This window comes from Poecilia reticulata, chromosome 2 (assembly GCF_904066995.2).
Source record: "Poecilia reticulata chromosome 2, P_reticulata-male-v2, whole genome shotgun sequence".
NCBI lineage: Eukaryota > Metazoa > Chordata > Actinopteri > Cyprinodontiformes > Poeciliidae > Poecilia > Poecilia reticulata.
The window spans coordinates 16,189,433-16,213,024 of record NC_088831.1 but is presented as its reverse complement, the minus strand read 5'-3'; the positions used below and the strand labels follow the sequence as shown (position 1 = coordinate 16,213,024).

The 23,592-nt window shown below is 41.2% G+C and overlaps 1 protein-coding gene across 2 annotated transcripts in view; it reads right to left on the bottom strand.

Annotated features, from left to right (window-relative positions):
- kalrna (kalirin RhoGEF kinase a) overlaps nucleotides 1-23,592 on the bottom strand; it is a 151,153-nt gene that overhangs the window by 36,394 nt on the left and 91,167 nt on the right. For both annotated transcript variants that reach the window (XM_081598517.1, XM_008438392.3), the window contains exons 39-40: nucleotides 12,851-12,929; nucleotides 12,602-12,769 (exon numbers count right to left, since the gene is read on the bottom strand). In XM_081598517.1, the coding sequence (XP_081454643.1) occupies nucleotides 12,602-12,769; nucleotides 12,851-12,929 (247 nt within the window). The remainder of the gene's footprint in view (nucleotides 1-12,601; nucleotides 12,770-12,850; nucleotides 12,930-23,592) is intronic.

The following is a 23,592-nucleotide window of genomic DNA, read 5'->3' as shown; positions in this document are numbered from 1 at the left end:
AGACTGCAGCTGCAGCACGTTTCTTCTTGCATTTGTTTCTGGCAAACTTAAGGCAGGTAAACCAAGACAGACATTTGCTTACAAGCCGTTTACAACTATCTGATTAGATCTACATATTTATGCATACAACCTCTGCAATCGCTGCTAAAAGAGCATCAACCACAAAAAGTAGCTTTATTTCAGAATTTAAAGTCAAAACTAAAATTGAGTCAGTTGACTTTCTGTATGGATGTAAATGGAGATTTGAGGCCCTGAGAAATGAATTGGCCTGATGCATTTAGGTCAACACACCAGACAGCAACTGTCTGAGTGTGAAACAGATTTTTACTGAAACTTTTGGAGAGAAATTTTCCCAGTCAGAATGACAACAGGGGTTACACATGAGCTCACACACCATATTTAGCAGAAACATGATCAACAGTGAGACCTACGTGTGACATGAATCTCTCCCACCGCTGAATAATGACAGGATTTCACATTTTTAGTAGAACTTGTGAAGCAAGGGCTGGGTCAAGTCAAATTGATTTAAACTCCCCAGCTACTTATAGGTATGCATGTTCAGCTGCTTAAGACAAACAGTGAGTCAACCAACCACAGGAATGTAGATGTTGTCAAGATGACTGGCTGAACTTCAAAGAGCATCAGAATGTAGAAAAAAGGGGATTTAACAGTCTGGACATAATGTAGCATGATAGTTTGTTCCAGATAGACTGGCCTGGAATTCAAAACTGCTTCAAAAACTTTAGACGACACTGACTGCCATCCCTGGCAGACGAGAAAAGAAAGCTGGAGACAGCGGTGACGGCGGTAGGGGTTTGTTCTGTGGATCGCCGGCTCGATTCCCGGTCTGCCCGCCCTCGCCGTTTCTGTCCCTGGGCAAGACACTTCACCCACCCTGCCTGCTGGTGTTGGTCAGAAGGGCTGATGGTGCAACATTTGCAGCCTTTCTTCTGTCAGCCTGCACCAGGGCAGCTGTGGCTACTATAAAGTAGCTGACCATCATCAGCATGTGGATGAGCCCGTTGAGATTTCAGTTGGAGACATAAAGGGCTTTAATATATAAAACAGATTATTTTTATTAACTGAGACTTCTAATTGCACCGGCTCTCTAAAATGTTATTGATTTTGCCATTACTAAGCAATATTGTCCTGATACATTTTTGGTCAACTAGTCTCAGCTGGCCATGCCTTGAACGTCTCAGCCTGAATTGTTGCAGCAGATTTCTTATGCCTACTTCAGGCAGGATAATGGCACCACGTCACAAAGCTCAGTCCATCTCCACCTGCTTCATTTAACATCACAGTCAGTTCACTGTACTCCCATGTACTCCATAGTAACCAGATCTCAATCCAACATGGCCTCTTTGGGATGTGGTGGAATGGGACATGCTAACCATGCTAACAGCTACTGCCACAACTGTGTGACACCAACATATCGGCAATTAACAAGAATCTAAGACGACGCAAACTACTTTAAAGTAAAGTAGATCATGTTCAGTTAGCGGTTAACCAAAACAAAAACAAAACAAAAAAAAAATTAATAATTACAAAAGATTAGATTTATTATAAACTGCAAATTCTAAGCTTCTGGCCTTACTTGACTCATCGGGACTCATTTTTAATGCTGCAGGCTGGTTCACACATGCACTCACCAAGTCTGGTTGCCCGAGAGTTTATCAGTGTAAATTCAGTGCAACAAATGTTATCTGAATCTTCCTACTAACGTCTGGGAGAAAGCTATGCTCTGCTTGGTGAAAAAAGAGAAAGCAAAGGCAAAGCTGTGAAGAAGTTCTTGTGGTCAGAAATGATACTTTGTGACAGGACTCCAATAAACAGTAGCCTTCATGGAAACTCGTATTACAGGAAACAAGTTTCAGATTTAAAAAAACAAAAGGAGAATTTACTGCTAAACCTTGAGTCTAAGTCAGCAGCAGGGATTGCATCCTGGATGATGGAATATTTAATATTTTACAGGGTTTTTATGGATATACAACACCTCCACTGATAAAGCCAACTAATCAAGGCCCTTGTTAAGGAAAGTAAAAAACTAAAGGTGGCCCAGTTCCCAATGTTTGGGTGTGTGATCAGCACGTCTTCGAAAAACATTCTTGTTTGAGAAGCAAAGTCCAATCAGAATCCGATGATTCCAGGGTTAAACTACCGCTTACACATCAGTGGATTAGCCACTTTAAAGTCTGTTGATTTACAAATCAGGAAGACAAAAATATCCTCTGATTCTTTGCTGCTTTTGTAAGATTCAAGAGTGAAACAATAACTGAGCATAAGCAAGTGTGACTACTTCTCTAAATTTTTAGCTTTAGCAGATTGGAAGCAGGAGGAGAGGCGCCATCGATTACATCAGAGACAATTGCTGCTCCACATAAATCAGGGAAGGAATTTCAGAGCCATTTCCAAACTCTCAAGTTAATCATTTTACAGTGGGAGAGGTTAGGATGGGAAAAGCATTTAAGACTGTATCGTAATGAGCTACACTCAGAAACTGCAAAAATTGCAAGACCATTTCAAGCCTCCATCAGAAAACACATTAAGGAAGGAGTCAGATGTCTCGTCATCAGTGTTGTCTATTAAGGACCAAAGCAGCGAGTGGGACAAATAAAACCTGCCACTGTTTGGCCTGGAGGTAGTTTCTGCTCTGTAACAACCTGTGTAAAGGTTAGCTGACCTCCAGCTCAGGGTGTGATGTAGTGATAAGTCACTGGTTGGTCAGGGAGTTGGATAAACACACCACATATAATGCATCACACTCATTCTTTCGACCCATGAACACATGGAATGTAAAGTTCTGAAAGACAGATCTGATAACCGAGTCGTTCTTCAGGTGCTTGCAAATAAAACTGAAAGCGTCTCACACCACTGATGTGTTTCACCCTTTAGACTAGCAGGCGTCACACCAGGCGAGCCAACCTGGCTCAGTTCTTGTCAGACGGGTTCATTATGCCTAAGTTTTGTTTTTAAGGGAAGCTGCAGAGTTCATTGACATCATATGGAGTATTACATAGAAAAAGACAGATAGTGTGGTATGGATAGATGAGCCAGCAAGGAGATGCTTAGCCAGTAGGGACTCGTTCTTCTACTGTACAGGTAAAAACCATTTGGTCTTCAGATGTAACAAACACTAAAACTTGAGCACGGTTTAAGTTTAAGTATTATGGCCAAAACTTAATTGTTTTAAGGATCTTTACAATGAGCTGGTTTTGGGCATATAGAAACCCGAGTTACATCAAGAACAGTTTCATAGAAACCAGTCAAACCTGTTGATTTACATACCAAGCAACACTTTACACACACGGCTAACATGAAGGCAAAGTCCACAGTGTGTCCTTACATGGAGCAGAATGGACCTTTGGCTACGATCTGAATAACAGTGTTTCCATACAAATATACACAAACACACACACACACACACACATAGTTGACATCCCTTTAACTGAACAGTTCCACCCAAAGTGAACTGACAAAATGAAACTATTTAGATCTGATTAAATTGTATGCCGCCAGAAATCCACTATGACACTATGGAAGAAAATGTGAACTCAGACATGAACCGGTTTCACATCAAAAGGAGAACAATACACCAGCTTCTAAAAATGGATTTACCTAGTCACACCTCCTCCTTAGTCTTCTTTCCTCAGATTTCAGGTTTAACACAAAGTAGAGAGACTAGTTAGAGTAGAATGTAATGAGGAAAAGATTTAACTTTACCACAAAGGTGCTTCAATTATATTAGTTACAGCTAAACAGATAAAAAGTGGTAGCCTGACCATCACTTTCCAACAATATTCCATTCGATTCTCATCTACCTTCTCACTTGAGATTTCTCCTATAGAGCTGGATTTCTGAAGATGAATTTCATTCGGGCCAATCAGCGAACAGTTGTGAAAGATGTCTTTTTTTTTTTTTTTACTCTGTTTTAAAATTGTAATCTGCCTATGGCTGTAGTTTGGCAATGGCAGCAGAGGAACAAAGGCATTCAGCAGGTGTTGGCCACGCCTCCATCACTATTAAAGTCTGAGCAAGTTTAAACTGTACAAAGACGTTGTGGCCCCTCATTGACAGCCATGTCTCATTAACAGCATGGTTGTTCACAGCGCATGCAAGTTCAATACGTTTCATGGCACCACTGCTTCACAGTCAAGCTGGATCATTCCATACGTCTCAGCCAGAAGTTAGTGATCGAGTAAAACAGTGGTCTCAAGCAGCAGTCCTGAAGAACCAACTTTTTTCTGATGTCTCTATTTGCTTCAGCACACCTGGCTCCAATATGAAGTGATTTGCAGATCTGTGTATAAAGGTCGACTGCAGGCTAGAGAGGCAGTTTCACCATTTGATTCAAGTGGAGGACAAGGGACACAAGAAAAAGTTGCAGGATTTTGGCTTTGAGAACTGCAGTCCGAGACCACTGTGATAAAATCAGAACCAATCCTTTAAAACCTCAACAGAATCCACGCCTCCAGCAACGGCTGAGAGTTCAAACCCTCTGGAAAAGGCCAAGCACTGGAAAAGAGGAGGTTTCAGCTAAAAACTAATACACACACATTCACACATCAACACACAGATCGGCAGAAAGTGTAGTCTGAAGTGCCTTGGAGCAACATGTGAGAGGAGGAAGTTGGTATGTAATCCACCGAGTAGCCATACGTCCAACATGGACGCAGGTCAGGAGCAGCTCTCAGGCTCCCTGGCTTATTTCCATTAATATGTTAAGGTACAAGCATTTGACAGCAGATCAGCACAGCGAGATGCTGGACACAGAGCTTGTAATGTTTCCTTTTTTTTTTACAGGAGCTTTAATGAGTTTAAATGTTTGAATTTCAACATTTGAGCAGAATTGGGCCTAAAGCTCAAGTCACCTTTCTGTTCACTTTACCAACTGTACTGTACTGAGTGTTTCTCAGCTCCTTTTCCTCTGAGGGGAGTCTGTGTGCATTTATGAAAACTGGAGAAGCATCTACAGAATTAGACAGTACCACTAACACAGGTCAGTCTTTACTGAACTAAGCACAGAATTGTGGCTGGTGGAACAGGTTCAGTCATTTTAATGTTACATTCATCCACTGAAAATAGTCTATAGGTGGTGTAAAATTATCTTCCTCATGCACACACGTCCAGAAAAACATCAGCAGTACAGAAAGAAAGATCTTGTTTCTGTCAGCCAAGTTGTTTGTGACGTTTTTTTAATGACTTGAGCTTCCATAAAAACAGCGCGGGGCTGTTTTTAGGCCCGCTCTTAGAAAACAGTCTTTCCAAATGCAAATGATCCAGAAAGCAAGGGAGGTTCTCACTCCACCTGCCTGAGTCACCAGGAGGCTAAAAAAGCTAGATTAATTCCCACAAAGGAAAGCCTTCAGCAAGAGGAGATCTTGGTCTGAAATGTCAACAGCTTTGAATATGTTCCGACCGCCATCAAAGTCAGAGGAATTCACTGGTATAGTATTTAATATAGCTACACCTGCAAACGAGCCAGCTAATTCCTTTCATTCCCAATCTTTGTCAGGTTTTTTTTTTTTGTGGCCTTAGAACTATAAACCAAAAAAAACCCCAAAAAAAAACCAAAGAGCCATAGAAAACTAATCCATCCCAACCAACCTGTTCAGGCATTAAGGTAACGCCATCTTAAACTTAAAGTCTTGCTTTGGGTGTGGTGAAGTGCGGCTCTCTCGCTGCACACCGTTTTGTACATGTCAGAGCTAAACCTGACAGTGACACTGAGGCAAACTCCTTTTAATCACTTTCCTAATGCGCCAAAACAGTTTGATATTAGGCGTTTTTTGGGCTGTATATGCATAACTTTTGTCGCGTTTGATTTTTTTCAGTCTTGTCGAAAAAAACTAATCCACACATAATGAACAGCAGCTTGGTAGCACATGTCCAGCTGCTGCCTGCAGCTGGAGACTGTGATTGAGGAACTCACTGAAGGTTACTTTAAGAAGTCCAGTAAAGCCAGTTTAAGTGCCTAAGGCTGTGTCACAACACACACACCATGTGGAGGAGCAGGCTGAACTGCAGGAAAACAGATTGCTCAATGCAACATCTGATTCTCCAATAACTGAAAGTGTCTGCCTGTGTTGCGTCTGCATGACACAGCTTCCCGTTTAACACATTTTCCATTCAAATTTCTCTTCACTGGAACGATGGCTATTTATAGAAGAAGAAAACAGTTTCATCAGTTTGATCACTTCATTCAGTCACTGTTGCACACACACATTTTCAAGCTTAAAGCTCTCTTAGAAACCTGTTATACACATCAATCCTCACACACAGAAAATAAACTTTAAACACAAAGACACGCCAACACACAGATTCCTCTGGTCCCACCTGAGCAGCAGCAGCAGCACCGGTCCAGGAACCATCCACAGCAACGCTGGGCCTGCTTCATCCTTAAGCACACATCCTACATACACACCTTTCTCCTCACACCTACACACACGCGCTCCGACTAGTTTGGGTTGATCACAGGTTGATTAGAGGTGTGTGTGCACGGCAGGAATGTCCACTCCACACTGCTGTGATCCAGAGAGAGCGAGAGATGGCAGCTGAGGCTGGAGGAGGAGCCTGAAACCTTTCTGCCTCTCCCTCCCGCCTCCGTCCCACTGTCTCAGACACACTTCACTTCTCTGAAACAGAAGTCACTGTTAATTACTGTAGAGGCCTTCTGTGTGTGTGTGTAGAGCAGGGACTGCAGTTAAAAAGCTGTGTGTGGTTTCTATTAAGCTCCTCTTCTCAGAACCTCCCTGGCTTATCCTTTTTGTTGAAGATCTCTGCCCTAATTCTGTTTGTTAGCTGCAGAAATTCTATCAAAAGGTAGGAAATACCTTAGAGTTCAGAAACAGAAAGGTTTCCTTTTTAAGTGTGACGGCTGAACTCCATCAGGATCTCTTGAATCCAAGCAATAGGGCCAATTCAGGATTCACATAATATTTGAGCTATGATAGAAAATGTTGTGACCTTTGATTTTTAGGTTTAATATAGGAACAGTTTGCCATGGTATCTTCTCAGATAAAATAGACCTTTGCACATTTATATATGCAACCCCCCCCCAGAACTTTAGAAAAAGTTCTCCTGCTCTCATGAAGTAGGTTTTGCATTAGCATAAAAATAACTGACACTCAAGTGAAAGGAAGGAGTTAGCTGGGTCTGCTTTGACAGATCCAACACTTGGGGAAAAAAAACAAAAAAACATTTTTTGCTTTAGTGACAATACTTTCATATTTTCCTCATTTTAGCCGTTTTATAACAAGGCTAAATTGCAGACTGGGCAATACACACTTGTTTATCTGCTTGTTCATTTAGAAAATTCAAATAGTGTATTTAGCCAATATTTCCTAAAGACACTAGTTCTTCCTCTGAACTATTATAAAGCAACAGTTAAAGCACAGCAACAGGCGTACATAACGCCAATATGTTGTTTTTAGTGACATAATAAAGACTATTGCTCACCCAGCAATGGCTGCTTCCTCATTGTGTGAAGCTATAGCCATTCTGAAGCTAGCTAATGAACTGATTAATGACTAGCACCAGTAACTCAGTAGCCAACAAACGAGAAGGAGACCATTCCCTTGTGTTACCACTGGAGAAGCTGGAGACTAGCATGTCTAGGTTGGTCATCGACTGGTGGATCATCCTGTCAAATGCTAATGGTAGCTTGTCCAGGACTAAAGCTAGCCTATCCAAGGCTAATCGCTACCATAGGCATGTCAGCGTCCAGCCTCTCCAAAGCTAATGCAAGTGTCAACGCCAGTTGACAACTGATCAGTAGCTAGCTTTGGAATGGAAGGTAGCTACTTCCTCGTCGCTACTTCCTGCGACGAGGAAGTAGCCACCGTTGTGTGTGCAAGTCTTAATTGTGGCACTAAATCCATGTCATACTTTTACCCATATTTTTGACCCAAAAGTATTTAATAGAGGACATCTTGATAAACCTTACTCTTCGCTCTCTGCATACATACTTTATTTACAGCCATGGCTCCACTAACCTACAGTTAGCCTACTAGCTGCCTACTCAGAATGTAGGCAGCTAATGTTGGGGTTAGAACTCTGGTGTTGGTAATAGACGAACACTTAGCTTGGGCGTCAAAATTGGATGTATAGTTTTATGTATAATTTTACATAATCTAGAAATAATAGTTTGTGTAAAGGGAAATTGTAAATATCTTTTTATTTTGGTAGAGGTAGATGTATAGATTTTTTTTTTCTTTTATGTAAATATAATTCTGTTGAACTCAAGTAAGAAAACCTGTAGTTCTTCTTCAGCTAATGGGAATGTTTATAAAATAAATAAATGCTAGACATTTCTGTGTTTACTTTGGGAATCAAGCAGATTTTTCTTGCACCTCAGCTCAAAAAGACAAACCTCAAAACTACAGCCATCTGTTAATGTCTGTTCTAATGTAGGGGTGGATGTTCAAAGTCTACAATATATTGTTGAAGAACTTTATCACAGTTGTAAATCATTAATTTGTGTCTAATCAGATAAGGTATCAGAAATGTGCTGAGTACACATTTGGACCACAAATACGCCTTTTAGTACAAATTTTGACATTATATGCACATCTGCTCCACCCTGAGGAACGCTGATAATTTTCTCAAGAAATTCTATCATGTCCATGAATACGTATTAAAAGTCCAGCCTGCTTCTCTGGGTCAGAGGAAAGCATGTTTACTATACCATGTTGGTCAGTGAAGTATTGATAAAATGATAAAATCCGATTACTCTGATTCCACTGATTTGAATTTCATTGTGATTGAAAGTTTTTATTCTCTTTAAATTTAAACTGTCAGAACAACATCAGATCAATTAAGAACTTTTTAAAATTCAGTTTAGTTTATCTACATGCCACCAATTTATAATAGGAAATATGACAATAGTTTTGTCCATTCATGGACCTGAGCTTAACAGGTTCTTTAATAAAGCTCAGACCCAATTTGAACCTGTCCAGCTAAGTCTGGGGGAATGTTAAGGTACTCCCAGGCTAAAGAGGATAGGTGGTTCCTCCAGTGAATTATGGGGCTGTGAGCCTCTGCAGAGCCCTTTTGATGCAGAGAGACGGCAGTTCTACTTCAAGCTTCACACCCATCTCTAACAGGGAGAACAGCTAACCAACAGATGATGCTTATTTTAGTCGCTTGTATCCAGAACCTTGTTTATGTGCTCATGATCCATGCCTCGTGACCATAAAAATCAAGAGCTTTGCTTTTTGAATCAGATTGCTCATCACCACATCAGGCTTGGGCAAAGCCCGTATTACAGCAGACAAAGCCCCAATCTGTCTCCTGCTCCTTCCTGCCACAACTCGTGAACAAGACACACATGCAGTTTAACTTTTCCACTTTGAGCAGAGACTCGCTCAAAACCCTGAGGCATCGGTGCAACGTTTTTAAGGTTTACATTCTGCTGCAAAACTCCCCAGTGCACACTGAAAGTCGTGGACAGAAGACCGCAAGGCCCAAAGTCACATTTTATGCAAATTCCCAACATCAGGTTCACAAAGCAGACAGCCACCCCATTCACACACTGCCTTGACATTGTGTCCTTGAACACCACAAGCAGCATTAGGGACAAGGGTCAGCCAGACGGAGTCCAACATGCACCAGCAGCAAGCTTCACATTGCAACAAGACAACTCTTGCTTTGGTTATACAAGAACCAGAGAGTCTTAGACTCCTGCAGCCCCCCTTCCAAAAAAAGTCTCAGCAACCCTGAAGAGTAAAGATCTTCTCTTAGACAGAAACAAATTTAATGCAAATGTATATTCAAATTTATTTCAACCCAATAAAGCTAGTCAGGTTAAAAGCCATTTACAGTTAGGTCCAACGTAAATAATGATGCCAGCAGATTTAGATTTATAATAGTTTTTATTCCAACAAGGAGTTATTGTCTGATATAAAATTAAAGTTCAACCTCTTTAAGGGCAATAAAACAATATAAAGGGAGTGTCAATGATGATACCAGAAGGCTGAATTATCACTTTGCTGCAGCCCTCCATCCAGACTAAACATGGAGAGACGGTGCAGAAAAACAACTCTGTTAACAGAAAGCACCTCCAGCAGATCCGGGATCAGAAGGAACGACAATGACAGCAGAACAAGCACACTGAATTCATTCTTTAAATTCACTAACTTTTTTCCCTCTTCAATAAAAGTGTATCTAATTACCCAGCTCCGAGTTCCTGTGCACCAGAGAGTATTGGACTACAGCAGACTTGATGACCGTTTTCAGCCTAGCTGCTTGCTGGTCCTCCAGCAGGGGGAACAGAGCCTGGTGAGCTTTGCTGCAGCAGATCAGGAAACATACGAGGACATAGCCTAGATAAAGAGTTTCAACAGCGCCGTTTCACTGCAGTGTCCCATTTTATTCACCTTCCACTTCTGATGACGCTCCCCAGCAGGAAACGGCAGACATTAGGTGTGAATGCTTGGACTGCAGCTTTCCTTACCGCAGCCTCATGACTAAGGTAAGAGAGGCAGAAACTCAGACAGGCAAACAACGTCACCAGTTACAAACCACCCTGACTTCATCCGTCAGCCAGTTTGACTAATCCAGCCCTGCTGTCACAAACAAGTGCAGCTGTACTGCATCCGGCTTTATTCTTGCTCCCATTATAAATGAAGGCAGAATTTTTTATAGATTTTAAAAATTTTCTTGTTGCTTTATTTCATATTTTCCACTAGTGGAAAAGCTGCTAAAAGAAATGGAAGCTTTTCAGCCTGAAGATGTGAAGAACGAGGATTAAAGACATGCCTTTTAATCCGTCTCATTCTTCCTTTCACTTCACTTTAGAGTTTCACAGTCTTTCAGAGAGGACAAGGAGACCTACTTTATGAAGCAGTCACAAGACACCTGCTGCCCAGCCACACACACACACACACACACACACACACACACACACACACACACACCCAAAGAAGAGTTTTGGTTTGGGCTTTTAGGGTAAGTTACTGAATTGCTACAATGCAGTTAGTCATGGAATGGTTGTAAATATAAGACATCTCACCACTTTTAGAGTGTGTGAGCTTTTCTAAGCATTATGGCTGCTGTTATTCCACCTGCAATCTCCACTGACACAAGGTAACCATGTCATTGACAAAAACAAGAAACAATATGACTCTAGCAGGTAGTGAGTTGATCTTAACCTGTGTGTGTGCGTGTGTGTGTTGGTGTCAGAGGTTTTAGTCTCCTGCAGTGTCCAATATTGACCTGTTAAACCCATAACCCATCTAGAGCAAGGCCTGTTAAACCACAAAAACAACTGGGCCTGGCAGGGAGATTGTTTAGAGCAGCTTGGTTCAAAGTCAGAAACGCTGCATGTCTGATAAAGTCCTGATAAGACCAGGGATGAACCTGATCATTGCAGCTGAGGACGGAGCAATCAGTTTCATCAACAACCTTACTTTGGTTCTGTAAAGCACAGCCAGTATGAAAGTCAGCTTTCTATCACCTGAAGAACATTTCCATGATTAAAGGACTAATGTCTCAGTAAGATAAAGAGAAACTCACCCATGAATTTATCTTTGGTTGCAATGATCACTGCAGTGTCTGCTCAGGTCTGCCTAAAAAATAATACAGGCAACTGCAACTGATCCTGAACGCTGCTGCTTTTGTTCTCACTAAAACCAGGATGATGGAGGACATCACCCAGTTCTAAAGTCCCTACACTCAGAGAATAGACTTCAAGATACCGTTAGTTTATAAATCACTGAACGGCTTAGCACCACAATATATTAAAGATCTGCTGGAGTTGTATCAACCTTCCAGACCAATCGGGTCTCCTGGTTCTGGTTCTGCTTTGCATCCCCATAACCAAACATGGAGAACCAGCGTTCAGCTTCATCATAAATCTGGGATAAGCTTTCAGAAAACAGCTGAAACACTGATTTTCATTAAGTCAAGATTAAAACCCACCTGTTCAGAGTTGATTTTGGACCATAATAAACGAAACACTAACCAACATATTTAATGTGTGTTGATGATTTTAATGATGGCACTTCACAAAATGTAATGTTTGTTTCTGGTTTCTCAATTAGTTTATGACCTTTTACTTTTGTGGTTTTAAAGACGAAACACTTTGAACTGCCTTACTGCTAAAATGTGCTGTACAAAACCTGATTGACTGATTGATGCAGGAGGAAACCAAGTGCTGTGAGTCCTGATGCTTCCCTGCCTTCTAAATGGAACATGCAATGGAGGGATTCAACACAGCTCAACAGCATCATCTGCAGGACAAATACAGCCAATACAACAGGAAGGACCGAAGAAAAACACTCAGATCTCACGTTTCACCAGTGTACAGTGGTAACCATAGAAACTATTGTGGTAGATAGACAATGTTCACTCCGCAGTAATAAAATTTCAGAAGCAGACCCTTTAAGTCCTACAACATTTATGAATTTACAGCAGGAGAAAGTACAGCTCAGTTCTTCAATGTTGATTGTCCAAAAGACAAACTGAAGGTAGTAGTTCATATAAATATGATCATTTTTATGCAATGATTTTGTCTCTGAAAGATATTTGACATAATGCATATCAGGTTGTTGCAGGGTGCTTTGCAGGACTCTCCTGATAAATGGTGAGGAACTGTTCCTACCTTTCCCTGAGCTGAAGAAGCAGTCCATCTCAACACTGGACCGAGAATGAGAGACACAGAGAGCCGAGCTGGGGACGAGCCCCTCCTGAGGCGGGCTGCGCTCGGTGGTCCGGACCAGACACCAGCCGGGCCGCTCTGTGGGCCGCTCCAACAGCTCTACAGTCTGGCCTGCAGTGGACACAAGAGAGATGGTCGTCTCGCACGTCATTGGAAACCGATGCCTAGGAGGAAAGTGTGAGCGGGTCTCACCTGTGCTGATGGACAGTTCTGTGCTGCATCCTGCTGTGAAGTCCTGGAGGACCACGGTCAGCTCACACCCACCGGAGAGCTGCAAACACAGAGAACCCACACGTCACAACCTGCAGAGCAAGCACCTGTTCCGCCAACACAGCACTGTCCACATTCCTGGTCTGGGTCAGAGAGAGATCCAGAATTTAGAATCCAGTTTCACGCAGCAGCAGAAACAGCTTCACTACAACAGAGGATCCCTCTTCTCCAAGCATGAGAAGTTTGTGTTGAGAGGTGCATGTTCTGCGTTATTAGGCTCACTATAACAGTAAACAGCTTAGAAAGAGATTCTGCAACAACTCAACAGGCTGACCTCCAGCCCAAAAACACTGCCAAGCCAAGACCACCAAAACGCTGAACTCTAAGATTAACAAGTTGTCAACTTTTTTTAATGCCCACTATAAAGATGCAGAGCCTTTTGCTGACTAATTTCAGTTCCCTAAAGATCTTATCTACCAATTCTGATTCAGATTTTTATTTATATCAACAACTTAAGCCATTAAAGATAAAATGTAGGTTCTTTCATAGAGGTAGCCATTTTCTAATCCAACACATCAAGAAGAAATTAAAAGGTTATCATGGTGTTGTGGTTGAGCGGTGCAGTGTTGGGGGTATTATTTATTGGCACGTCAGTCGTATTGTTCAAGTATACTTAATTTTTATTAACCCCTTAACCGTCTCTTCCAAAATGCCTACATGTTATCCAATGGATCTGGCTTCCTCATGACAGCTGTTGTGTAAACTCCTCTAAAGCTCAATTTTTAATGTTTCACTGAAACAGATTTTAAATGATTGTCTTGGTACAGCTGTTGGTACAGAGACATGAGCAGAAGTAAAATTAAATACAGTTGCATGTCATACCAAACAACTGAGCATTACTTTGTACTTCTGCTTTTACTGGATTTCAGTCTGCCACTCTGTATTGGCAAATACCCATTTTCAAACGATCAATACAGGATACCCAAACACAGCAAAATCTAATCTGGTTTTTACAGATCATATTGCCACTGGCATTTACGGTAAAAATTAATATAAGGCCAAAGCATAGGGCCAGGCCTGACCACAACAACTTCACCCAATTATAAGAAGGCTTTATGCCCACCAATTTGTAAAAAGGTTTCCACGTCTAATGAGTAATTTTGGAACCAGTCTTCAACAGAACAGCACACAGCATGTGCTCACTGTGACCTCTGTAACCCATGTTAATGTTTAGCCCCGAGAACAGGAGAAGGAAGCTGAAGCACTCAAAGTCCTCATAAGCTGTGCATCACCGTGTCAGCTTCATGGCATTGACGTATGCTGGTCTTTAGCCACATTAACCTGGGAAACAACACACACACACACACACACACACACACACACACACACACCAGCCCTCAGCATTGACACACCAGTCACATTAACATAGACGGATCAGGCGGTCGGCCTGGATAACATGAAATCCAGCAAACCCCACCATTTATTCATCAGTCTGTGTAGACAGAGCAAAACTGTTTTATCACCCATCAATAAGACTTAGACTGTTAAAAGAAAAACAAAAAAAAACCTATTTGACTGGCTGTTGACACTTTAAATATTAAATATCTTGTTTCTGATGGTGACTCAAATTCATTAGATATGTGTCATGTAACAACCAGCGAGGACTGCAGAGCTGCTTAAATCTGACTACAGGAGAACTAGTTGAGACGGGAGATGAGATGTTCCAGAACTGTGTCCGTCAACATAAAATCTCTACAAATTCTTCTCTATGTTTCAGCCAACATAAAGGGAGCACAGCACATCTTTCAGACAAACAGGATGAATAAACTGGACAAACTGCTACAAAGTGTAAGTAGTGCCCAGGTTTAATTGAGGCCAAGTCGTCGTCCTCCATTTGCTCCATTTTCTCTGTTTTGGAAAAAGTTAGGTGCTGTGTGAGTGTGTGTGTGTACACCATAGTGTGAGCTGGGCTTAAGATCTCCTAGCAACAAAGACTGTTGTTTCTATAAAGGTGCAGGTGAACTTCTACCTGACAGATGGCCCCACACACACACACCCACATGCACAGTTGTTTTCAGTCCTTCTGGCTGATTAAAGCTCAGTTCTGTTCAGCTCCGAGTCGCTGCGGGTAACAAAATTGTTCCTGCACATTTTCATATCAAATTTCAAAATGTTTTGGCTCCAATTTTCAGTTCCGTCTCTGTTCACCTGAAGCTTTTATATACAGCATAAATACAGAAGTTCAGTTTGAACATAGTGAAGACTTTACTGCAGTGATCTGGCCTTAAACACCACTGACTGCATGACATGAAATAATGGACAAAGGTCAACATCTAATGGACAAATGAATGAATAAGCAGTTGAAGGGTTGGCTGGATGAACTGATGGATAATAGTTTTTGTTTTTTTTATTAGACTTCCAGAGTTCTCAGGTTGGTATGTACTGTAGCTGGATAGATAGGGTTAGAGTTGGGGTAGGTCAAGGGCTGGTTGATGGATGGATTTTTGTTCCTACACATTTTCTGATAATTTCAGAATTCCTTTCAAAAATACTTTATTTACCACAAAAGAAAAATTAAGCATCTTAACTTGTATCATCCAAGTACCTTCAAGAAGTTGATGTGGATGGTAAGGGATGGACGTCCCGTAGCAAGTCAGTCATGCCACAAATCTAAAGCTCTGCTAATCCACCTCATTTACTTTTACTGCTCCCCTTTAAAGCTCGTCTGGCTGTTTGGTTAGCAAGCCGGACGCAGAGATGGGATCCTCACCCATCCTGCTCTGTACCCATGAAACCTCATCAGGTCCTCTTGGATTTGGGGTCAAAGTTCCTGCTCTGGGACAAGACTGTTTATAAAAGACCATTTTAAAATTATAAAATTGTCACTGCCTTTCTTCAGTATTTTGCACTGGTGCCACTTCATTGGCTTTTGGTCCAAGACTACGGTAAGTGCCATTTAAAGCAGATTGAAGATGTCTTGTTGCTTCAGCACTGTGACCGACTTCCACCTCCACCATGTTTTCAGACTGATCAGACTGGCTTGCTTTGTTTGAGAGTGGGAATGACGCTCTGCCGTCTTGTCATATGACCCTCCTCTGCTCACTCCAAACGTGTGCGCACATGAAAGCTTGTGACGGTCACATGTTTCAGTAGAAGACAACCTGTATGACATCAGTGTCATTTACTGATGACATTTATTTTTAATAGATATTCTGGTGCAGTGAACACACCTAATAAAAGTGTGAATTTTTGAAAACTTATTACCCAATCCCTGGATGTTTTCATTTCCTTTTGTCTGAACAAATGGACAGAAACACTTGCAGTATTCAACATGATAAATATGTATTTTCCTGATAAAGAATTTATTACATCTTAAGACTAGGCTTCCGTTTTCATCATGATGTTTTAAAAAATTCTTTGACATAAAATAAAGGCTTTTTGCTGTAAAGATTGTTTAATGTCCTATTAATCTCAAACAATTTTCAGGTGTAACCCACTTAGTATGCTTTGAAATCGGGTCAGTAACTCTGGTAAGATATGAGAGCGGAAAACGGAAAACTTTTATTGTACTTGCTCTTTCACCTCACCTCTACGCTTTAACCCAATAGATGTGCTAGTAGATGACTTCCATTCTAAAATTTCAGATATCATTAATTCCATTGCTCAAATTGAAGTGAAGGTCGTTTCTGGTAGGAACAAGTCTCCATGGAGATGTGTGCAAACAGATCTGCAAGAAACCTTTGTCATAGGGCTGAACATGAAAACTCAACGTCACGTTTATTATGAAATCTATGCAGAAATCTATATATCACTCAACACTAAAACATGCAAGGGAAACATTCTTTGCAGAAATCAAAGAAAAAAAACAATAATGCCACAGCTGACAGGCTGACAAACCCTCATGTGACTGAACCACCTGAACTCCACTTCAACAAGGCCTGCAATTAATTTGCCAACTTTTTTGCTGAGAATTTTTTAAAAAAATTATTAGCTTAATCTGCACATCCATACTAAATCCAACATCAATGGTAGGCACAAACATAAATGCAAAGAGACTCAAGTTCAAGCAAGTACTCAACTATAAAAGCTTAGAAGAAAATATAAATCAACTAAGCTCCTCTTATTGCCGTCTTGATATCATACCCAAAACTTGAAAGAATGTTGCAATTTTTAACCTTTCATTCATTCATATGACACATTTGTTGGTGAGGCAACTGAATCTAGGAGTTGGAAGAGTGGTCTTTAATTTACCGACATCTCCATCTTCCACATATATCAACACTACACATGGTTTCATGTCATACAGGAATCTTATGATCATTTATGTCCAAATGTGATGTGATCATGTCAAATCTACATCAGTTTTAGATTACAGTCTCACTCATTTCTACTCTACACTTCCTTTGGCTCGAGGATGTTCACTTGGCTTTTTTTTTTTTTTTAACACCCGAGTTTGTGCAGGATGTTGTCATGTTCTTTGCAAAGGAAAAAGTTCTTGAGACAGATTCCCATTTCCTGGAAGAAGCTCCTCAGTGTTTCCCCCAGATAACTAGCCGAGCCCATTGGCAGGGGCACCATGTGATTTTGTATCAAAATTTTTTTAATTATTAGGTAATTATGGTGTATGTTGGAAGACACTGTTGACAATACCCAAACACATAACTATAGTCTAACATTAAAAATTTTTTTTTTAAAAATCAGTCAAATCAGTGGATCTTCAAACAGGCTGTGTAATGCTGGTCACATTCAAAGATGACCTAAAGTAGACCTAAGCAGTTGCTTGGGGCATCCCAGACATTCACAGGATCCTCATGAATGCTTACATTTTGACACAGACGGTAGACCTGGAACTTTAACATTTGCTTATTGAAAATGACAACACTATTTGATTTAATCCCACCATCTGGGGACGCAGACGGTGGGATTCACACCCTGGGCCTTGAGCCTATTTCAATGCCTCAAGTATAAACTTATGGCTTGGGAAACCCTGCTCCCAGTTAGGGTTCAGAGTTTAATGGAGGCATTTTAGAAAAACCAACTTACCAAACTCGGTTACACTGATCCTGAATGACAAAAAGAATTAGACTCGGGCCAGAATTTGATTAAAACTAGATTAAGTATGCATGCATTTAGACACAAAACGAGCTGGATCCTAATTGACTTTAGCGCAGCTAACTGAATAGGTTCCTATTAGATCAAATCAGTATTATTGGCTTATATTGCATTGAAGATATGAAAGACGAGGTTCACCAAAGATGAAAACAAAGAGCTTTAGTGAATATTAATAAAAACCATCTACCAGCCGTCATATGACCCCTCTAACCCACACAAACACACACATGCACACACTGAGGTTTCTGAGAATAATTCAGTGATCCAGCTGCTTCAGGTTTCTAGTCAATGTGAGGAATAAGAGCAGACACCCAGCAGGACCCACCTTACTGACATGGTGGGATTTTTACGCTCTCTGGAGGCATCATTTGTATACCGATTTCGGATAACCAAAATCACAAAGAATGAAGAGGGACAGTCCACTACAGCAACTAAAGCTTCAAGTTGATTCATTTAAGATGCAATACCATGTCAATGATGCCGAGAACAGCCATCTAGATAAGTCACACACAAAGGTGTTGAATAAAAAGCATGCTTACGATAGGATGTTCACCATGCGTTTTAAAACTGGACAGAACGGCATGGAACAATCCCCCCAGGTACTGAAGTGAAAATATACTGTACATCCAATCACCAGGTTCTGTTTGGACATTTCGGTGATGAACCGAGTTAAGCTGATCGTCTACAGCTCCACATTGGACCTGTTGGGGTGAAGTCAGTACAGAACAAACGGTGCCAACCCGAATATCAGAAACACATGTACACCAGCACGGTGCCATAAACATTCAGAGATGCCGTGATTAGAGTGTCCCAACTCTGAATTATCAAACCCGTTTCAGCCGTTATCAGCCTGCAGACGAGCCCCTCTCTAAACCGCCTCTGATCTGCCACATATCACAGATTACATAATGTTGCACGTCAGTTTTAAAGCTGCATCGTAAAAACCGAAGGGCGTGTGGAGTGGAACTATGCAGGGCTGATAAAGAGTTTCACATCGAGTGTCGGACTCTCTAAAGCAGGGGTGTCAAACTGCAGTCCTGAAGGGCCGCTGTCCTGCAGTTTTTAGATGTGCCACAGGTACAAAACACCTGAATCAAATGGCTTAATTACCTCCTCAGTTCTCCAGAGCCTTGCTAATTACTTAATTATTCTATTCAGGTGTGGTGCAGCAGAGGCACTTCTAAAAGTTGCAGGACACCGGCCCTCGAGGACTGGAGTTTGACACCCCTGCTCTAAAGGGTTTGGCACAACGGAAGGAACCCCGCTGGCTGACGTCGACTGAGCTTCTCTCATTTCAGCATGATGATCCACCATAGCTCTCATGCGTTTTTATTACAAATCTCAGTCAGCTGGTCACACTGACCATTTGTAATATAAATCTTATTACATTTAAAACTCATGTTTCAGACACTAGGTGTTGCTTCTGTGCAAAGTTCTGGGTATTAAATGCATCAGTTTCCATGCCCTGACATGGATGAGCTTCAATCCAGTTAATGAGGCGATTCATTATTATTATTAGAAGAAGAATGCAGTTATTCTCACATATCGTTTAACAGAAAGTTACAAGTAGCATCAGGGGGTGGAGCCTGGGTAGGAGCATGTCATAAACAATAAAAAGACGAAGGTAAAGGCGGTGATGGCTGATAAGACGAGGGTCAGAGACTGGGTACATGTTCCAACACTCGAATGAACGAGAGCTTTCACAGCTCAGGAAAATTAATCTATTCAAAGCCATTTCCAGGTTTCTGTACTGTGTAAAAAGTAGAATAAAAAAAACGAAACAAACCCATCCATGAAGAAAAACTTTTCCACTAGTCACCTTTCCTGTATGAGTCAGTGGGCTAATTTTTTTTTAAAGCAAACAAAATGTGAAAATATGAAAAACGATACAATGTCTGAATTGATTTTAAAACTCATGTTTCAGACACTAGGCGTCGAGGTAAAACAACGATAGCGTGCTAGCAGTGTGAATGAAACGGTAGCATGATGGATTATATTCAGGTCTTGGATAAGTATTCATAACCTTTGAACCTTTTCACATTACAAGCTCAAGCTGCACTGCATTCCCTGGGGTTTTATAGGTTAGAAGCATAAAGAACTACTGCATAGTGGGAGGAAAATAATTAAGATTTTTTTTTTTCCCCAAAATAACCCCCAAAAATTTAAATGTGAGGCGTGGATTTGTGGCGAGTCACCAGAGTCGATACTTTGGGGTCTCTTTCTTCTCCCACACGTCTGCTTTGTGGCCTACACTGCAAACAGGACTTCTTTCCTTTAACAGTGACTTTCTTCCTGCAACTCCTAGTTGTCCTATTGACAGATGCTTCCATCTGAGCCCGTCATTTCTGATGGATGTCCATGTTTCTATTATGCCAAATGTTTCCCATTTTAACAGGATGGACTGAATAGATTAGATGACTTTTGAAGTAAAAAAAAAAAAAAAAGTCACTTGTTTTACACTTTGGTGCATACGGAGATTCAGGACCTTCAAGTACTAAGAAATTATTGTTAGCTTGAGGCAAGAACTCTGGTGAAGTTTGAAACTATTGGATGTTTTGCAAATGACGCATGACGGCTCAATGAAGCTTACTAGACATTGTGTGCACTGTAAACAGCACCTTGGGGAGCAGGGCCATGACTCCTTTGCCAATGACGAAAGGTCTTATACATTTGTACTTGCCTCCAATTTTAATCACTCACTATTAGGAAGCGTGGAACAACACGGACTGAAAGGCTTCCTTCACTGCCATTACTGAAACTATAATTCAAAAAGAGCAGAAAATTAATATCATTCAGAACTTCTTCTGTTCGCTGATTAGACCTGCTGAAAGAAAAATAGAAATCCCAGATGGAGCAATGAAGGGAGAGGAAAAGTAGAATTGTCAAGGAAGGCTAAAGGTGACTGGTTGCTCTGGACTTTCTGTAAGTGTGTCAGATTAAAGGGGGTTTACGTCACACTGAGTTTATTAATTTAAATGACTGAAAGCTGTGTATTTTCTTCCTTTCACTACAGTTACAAGCCACTTTGTGTTGGCATATCACTTCAACTACAATCAGAACACAATGAAGTTTGCAGTTCTAACAACGGGATGAGAAAAGGTTGAGGGGTATAAAAAGTTGTGCAAGGCACTGGAGATGCTCCATCTCCCGACACATTGGCTGCATACATTTTGCACATTTCAAATCCTAATAAAACTAGCATTAGTGTTCTTTACTGAAGTTAGTGAAAAAGGAACGTTTGTACTTGAATCTGTTCTGTAGCATCCATCAGGTTTAGATTCAGACATCTCAATGCTCACATTTCATTCATCCTGTGAGTTTAATGACCCATTTCCTGTCTGCCTGCTGCCTACACACACACACACACACTTAAGTGAATGGACACCTCAATATTATAGACATGAAAGGACCTCAAAAAGAAACCCAAAATCTTACTATAAAAACGTAAAACTAAAATAATGATATGCAATCGTTTCTACAACGTTTACAATCTCGACTGTGGCAGAATAATTGAAAAGTGAAAACCGCAAGTAATCTACAGAAAAAGGCAAAGACTACGTCTCTAGTCCTGTGCAAAGAAAACTAGAGACGCATTCAGGAGAGGAAAAACTGTCAAGGCGTGCATCAGAGGTTCAGCCCGGTCAGACAACTGCTGTAAGAAAGAGGAGCTTCGAGCTCTTTCCTACGAGACGAAAAGCATTAAAAACCGTTTCTACCTGTAGGAGACCAGTCATGCTGGAAACAGAACATCAGAGTTCTCAGCTGTGTCCTTTAAACAGTTCAGTTTCTACACAGCTTCTCCCAGAAGAACAGTTTGACATTAAAGCAGACGAAAACAACAGCAGCTCTGTTTGTTTAGTCTGAGTTCAGTCCAGCAGTTTGTACTCACTCTGCTGCTCTCCTTGAACAACTTAAAGCTCATCCACTTTGGCATGTCGGCCTCGTCTCTTCCGCCTCTCTGTGGCTCTGTCCTTCTGACAGCTCTCTTCGTTGAGTCTCTGCCACACACACAAGCAAACACGCCCTCATGCACCCTCTGCCTCAGCCTGAATAAACAGCCGTTGCTTTGTGTTTGAAGACAACACTATTCTGCTCGCTGTGTGTGTGTGGGACAGTGTGTTCACATTTCTCCCACTCCATGGAAGCGACTGAGGCACAAAAACGCTTCCAACTGCCAGCAAAATAAGTGTATGTGTGTGTGTGGAAATGGGAAGGGCAAAAAAGTCATATGAGCAGCAGATGGTTACAGTACAGCTTCACTTTGAGCTCAATGAATCTGATTCATGAGAACATACATGTCAACAATCGCTGCCTGTGTAGCAGAGTCTAATCGGCACACTGCAGCACCAAGAAAGGCCATTTTTATTTCCAAACCGCTCACTGGAACATCAAATTATAGCCCAGTTCTTGCTTATGTACAGGAGAAATTCTTTTGGAAAATGGATTTTTGTTGCATTCATCCTGCACGAAATTTGTCCTACTACTTTAGAAGTAAAAAAATGCAATAAAACAAGTCAGTCCATGAGGGCTGATTGGCTCTCATGGGTTTGTGAAGGTGCAAGATGCATTTCTGTACAGGAGCTGAACAGCCGGTGTGTGGGTCAGCTCTATCTGGATGCATTGATTATTAATGATCCTCATCGATTTTAACATCTGTGGAGTTTTAGGTGTTCTGGGTTCTTTAGTAACTTTGGAAGGCGACCACTCCTGAGATGATCCATCACCGTTCTGTCGTCTCCATTTGCAGATAATGACTCTCACTGTGGCTCACTGAGGTCTAAAGACCTTAGACAGTCCTGTTAGAGATGCACTAATAAATCGGCTCCAATATCCTTCATGTTGGGAAAACATGAGCAGCAGAAACTTGAAGCTGATGTTATCCGATCTTATCTACCTCAGCAAAGGTCTAAAAACCAGCCACTATCCTCTCATTCTTTCAACTTCATGTTTATACTCTTGCAGCATTAATTACTCTATGATGTATGCAAGTATCATTTGCATAATCCAACCTTTAGACTTCATTGTATTTGACGAAAGTGCATCAAGCTCACAAATCAGTGCCGATTGGTTCTGGGTAAAAACAATGACATCATTCGCCATTTTCAAACTTCTTTTTCAGGAATGTTGAAGTTTTTCCCAAAGGTAAGAACTTAAATTCATCCCAGAGATTTTCCATCTAAGTTTGAAGGAAATAAAGATGGAAGTTTTAATCTTGTTGCATAGTGACACACTGTGCCGTCCGGCATGTCCCGTCCACTTACACGAGGTATACAAGTGGTATTGGGTTTTCAATTGTTTTTTTTTTTTTTTTAGGTATTTTCATTATGGTACATTTAAAATAAAATGTTACATAAATATAATTTTTTTTTCTGTGCTATGGTGGTCCAGACACTGGTGGGCTCCTGTTCCACACAGTGGCTAAGGTTTATAGAGCGTGGCTCATAAAAAAAAAAAAGGCAGGAGCTAAATAAGCATCTAGAGTGCAGTACTGGTGGCAGAGGAGCCATGAAGACTGCCAAGCTTACAGCCACTGGAACGATGCTTTAAATAACGCAGACCGCAGGCTGAGCCACAGCCGCCTCATTACACTGGAACACGTCACAGGAAGGAGA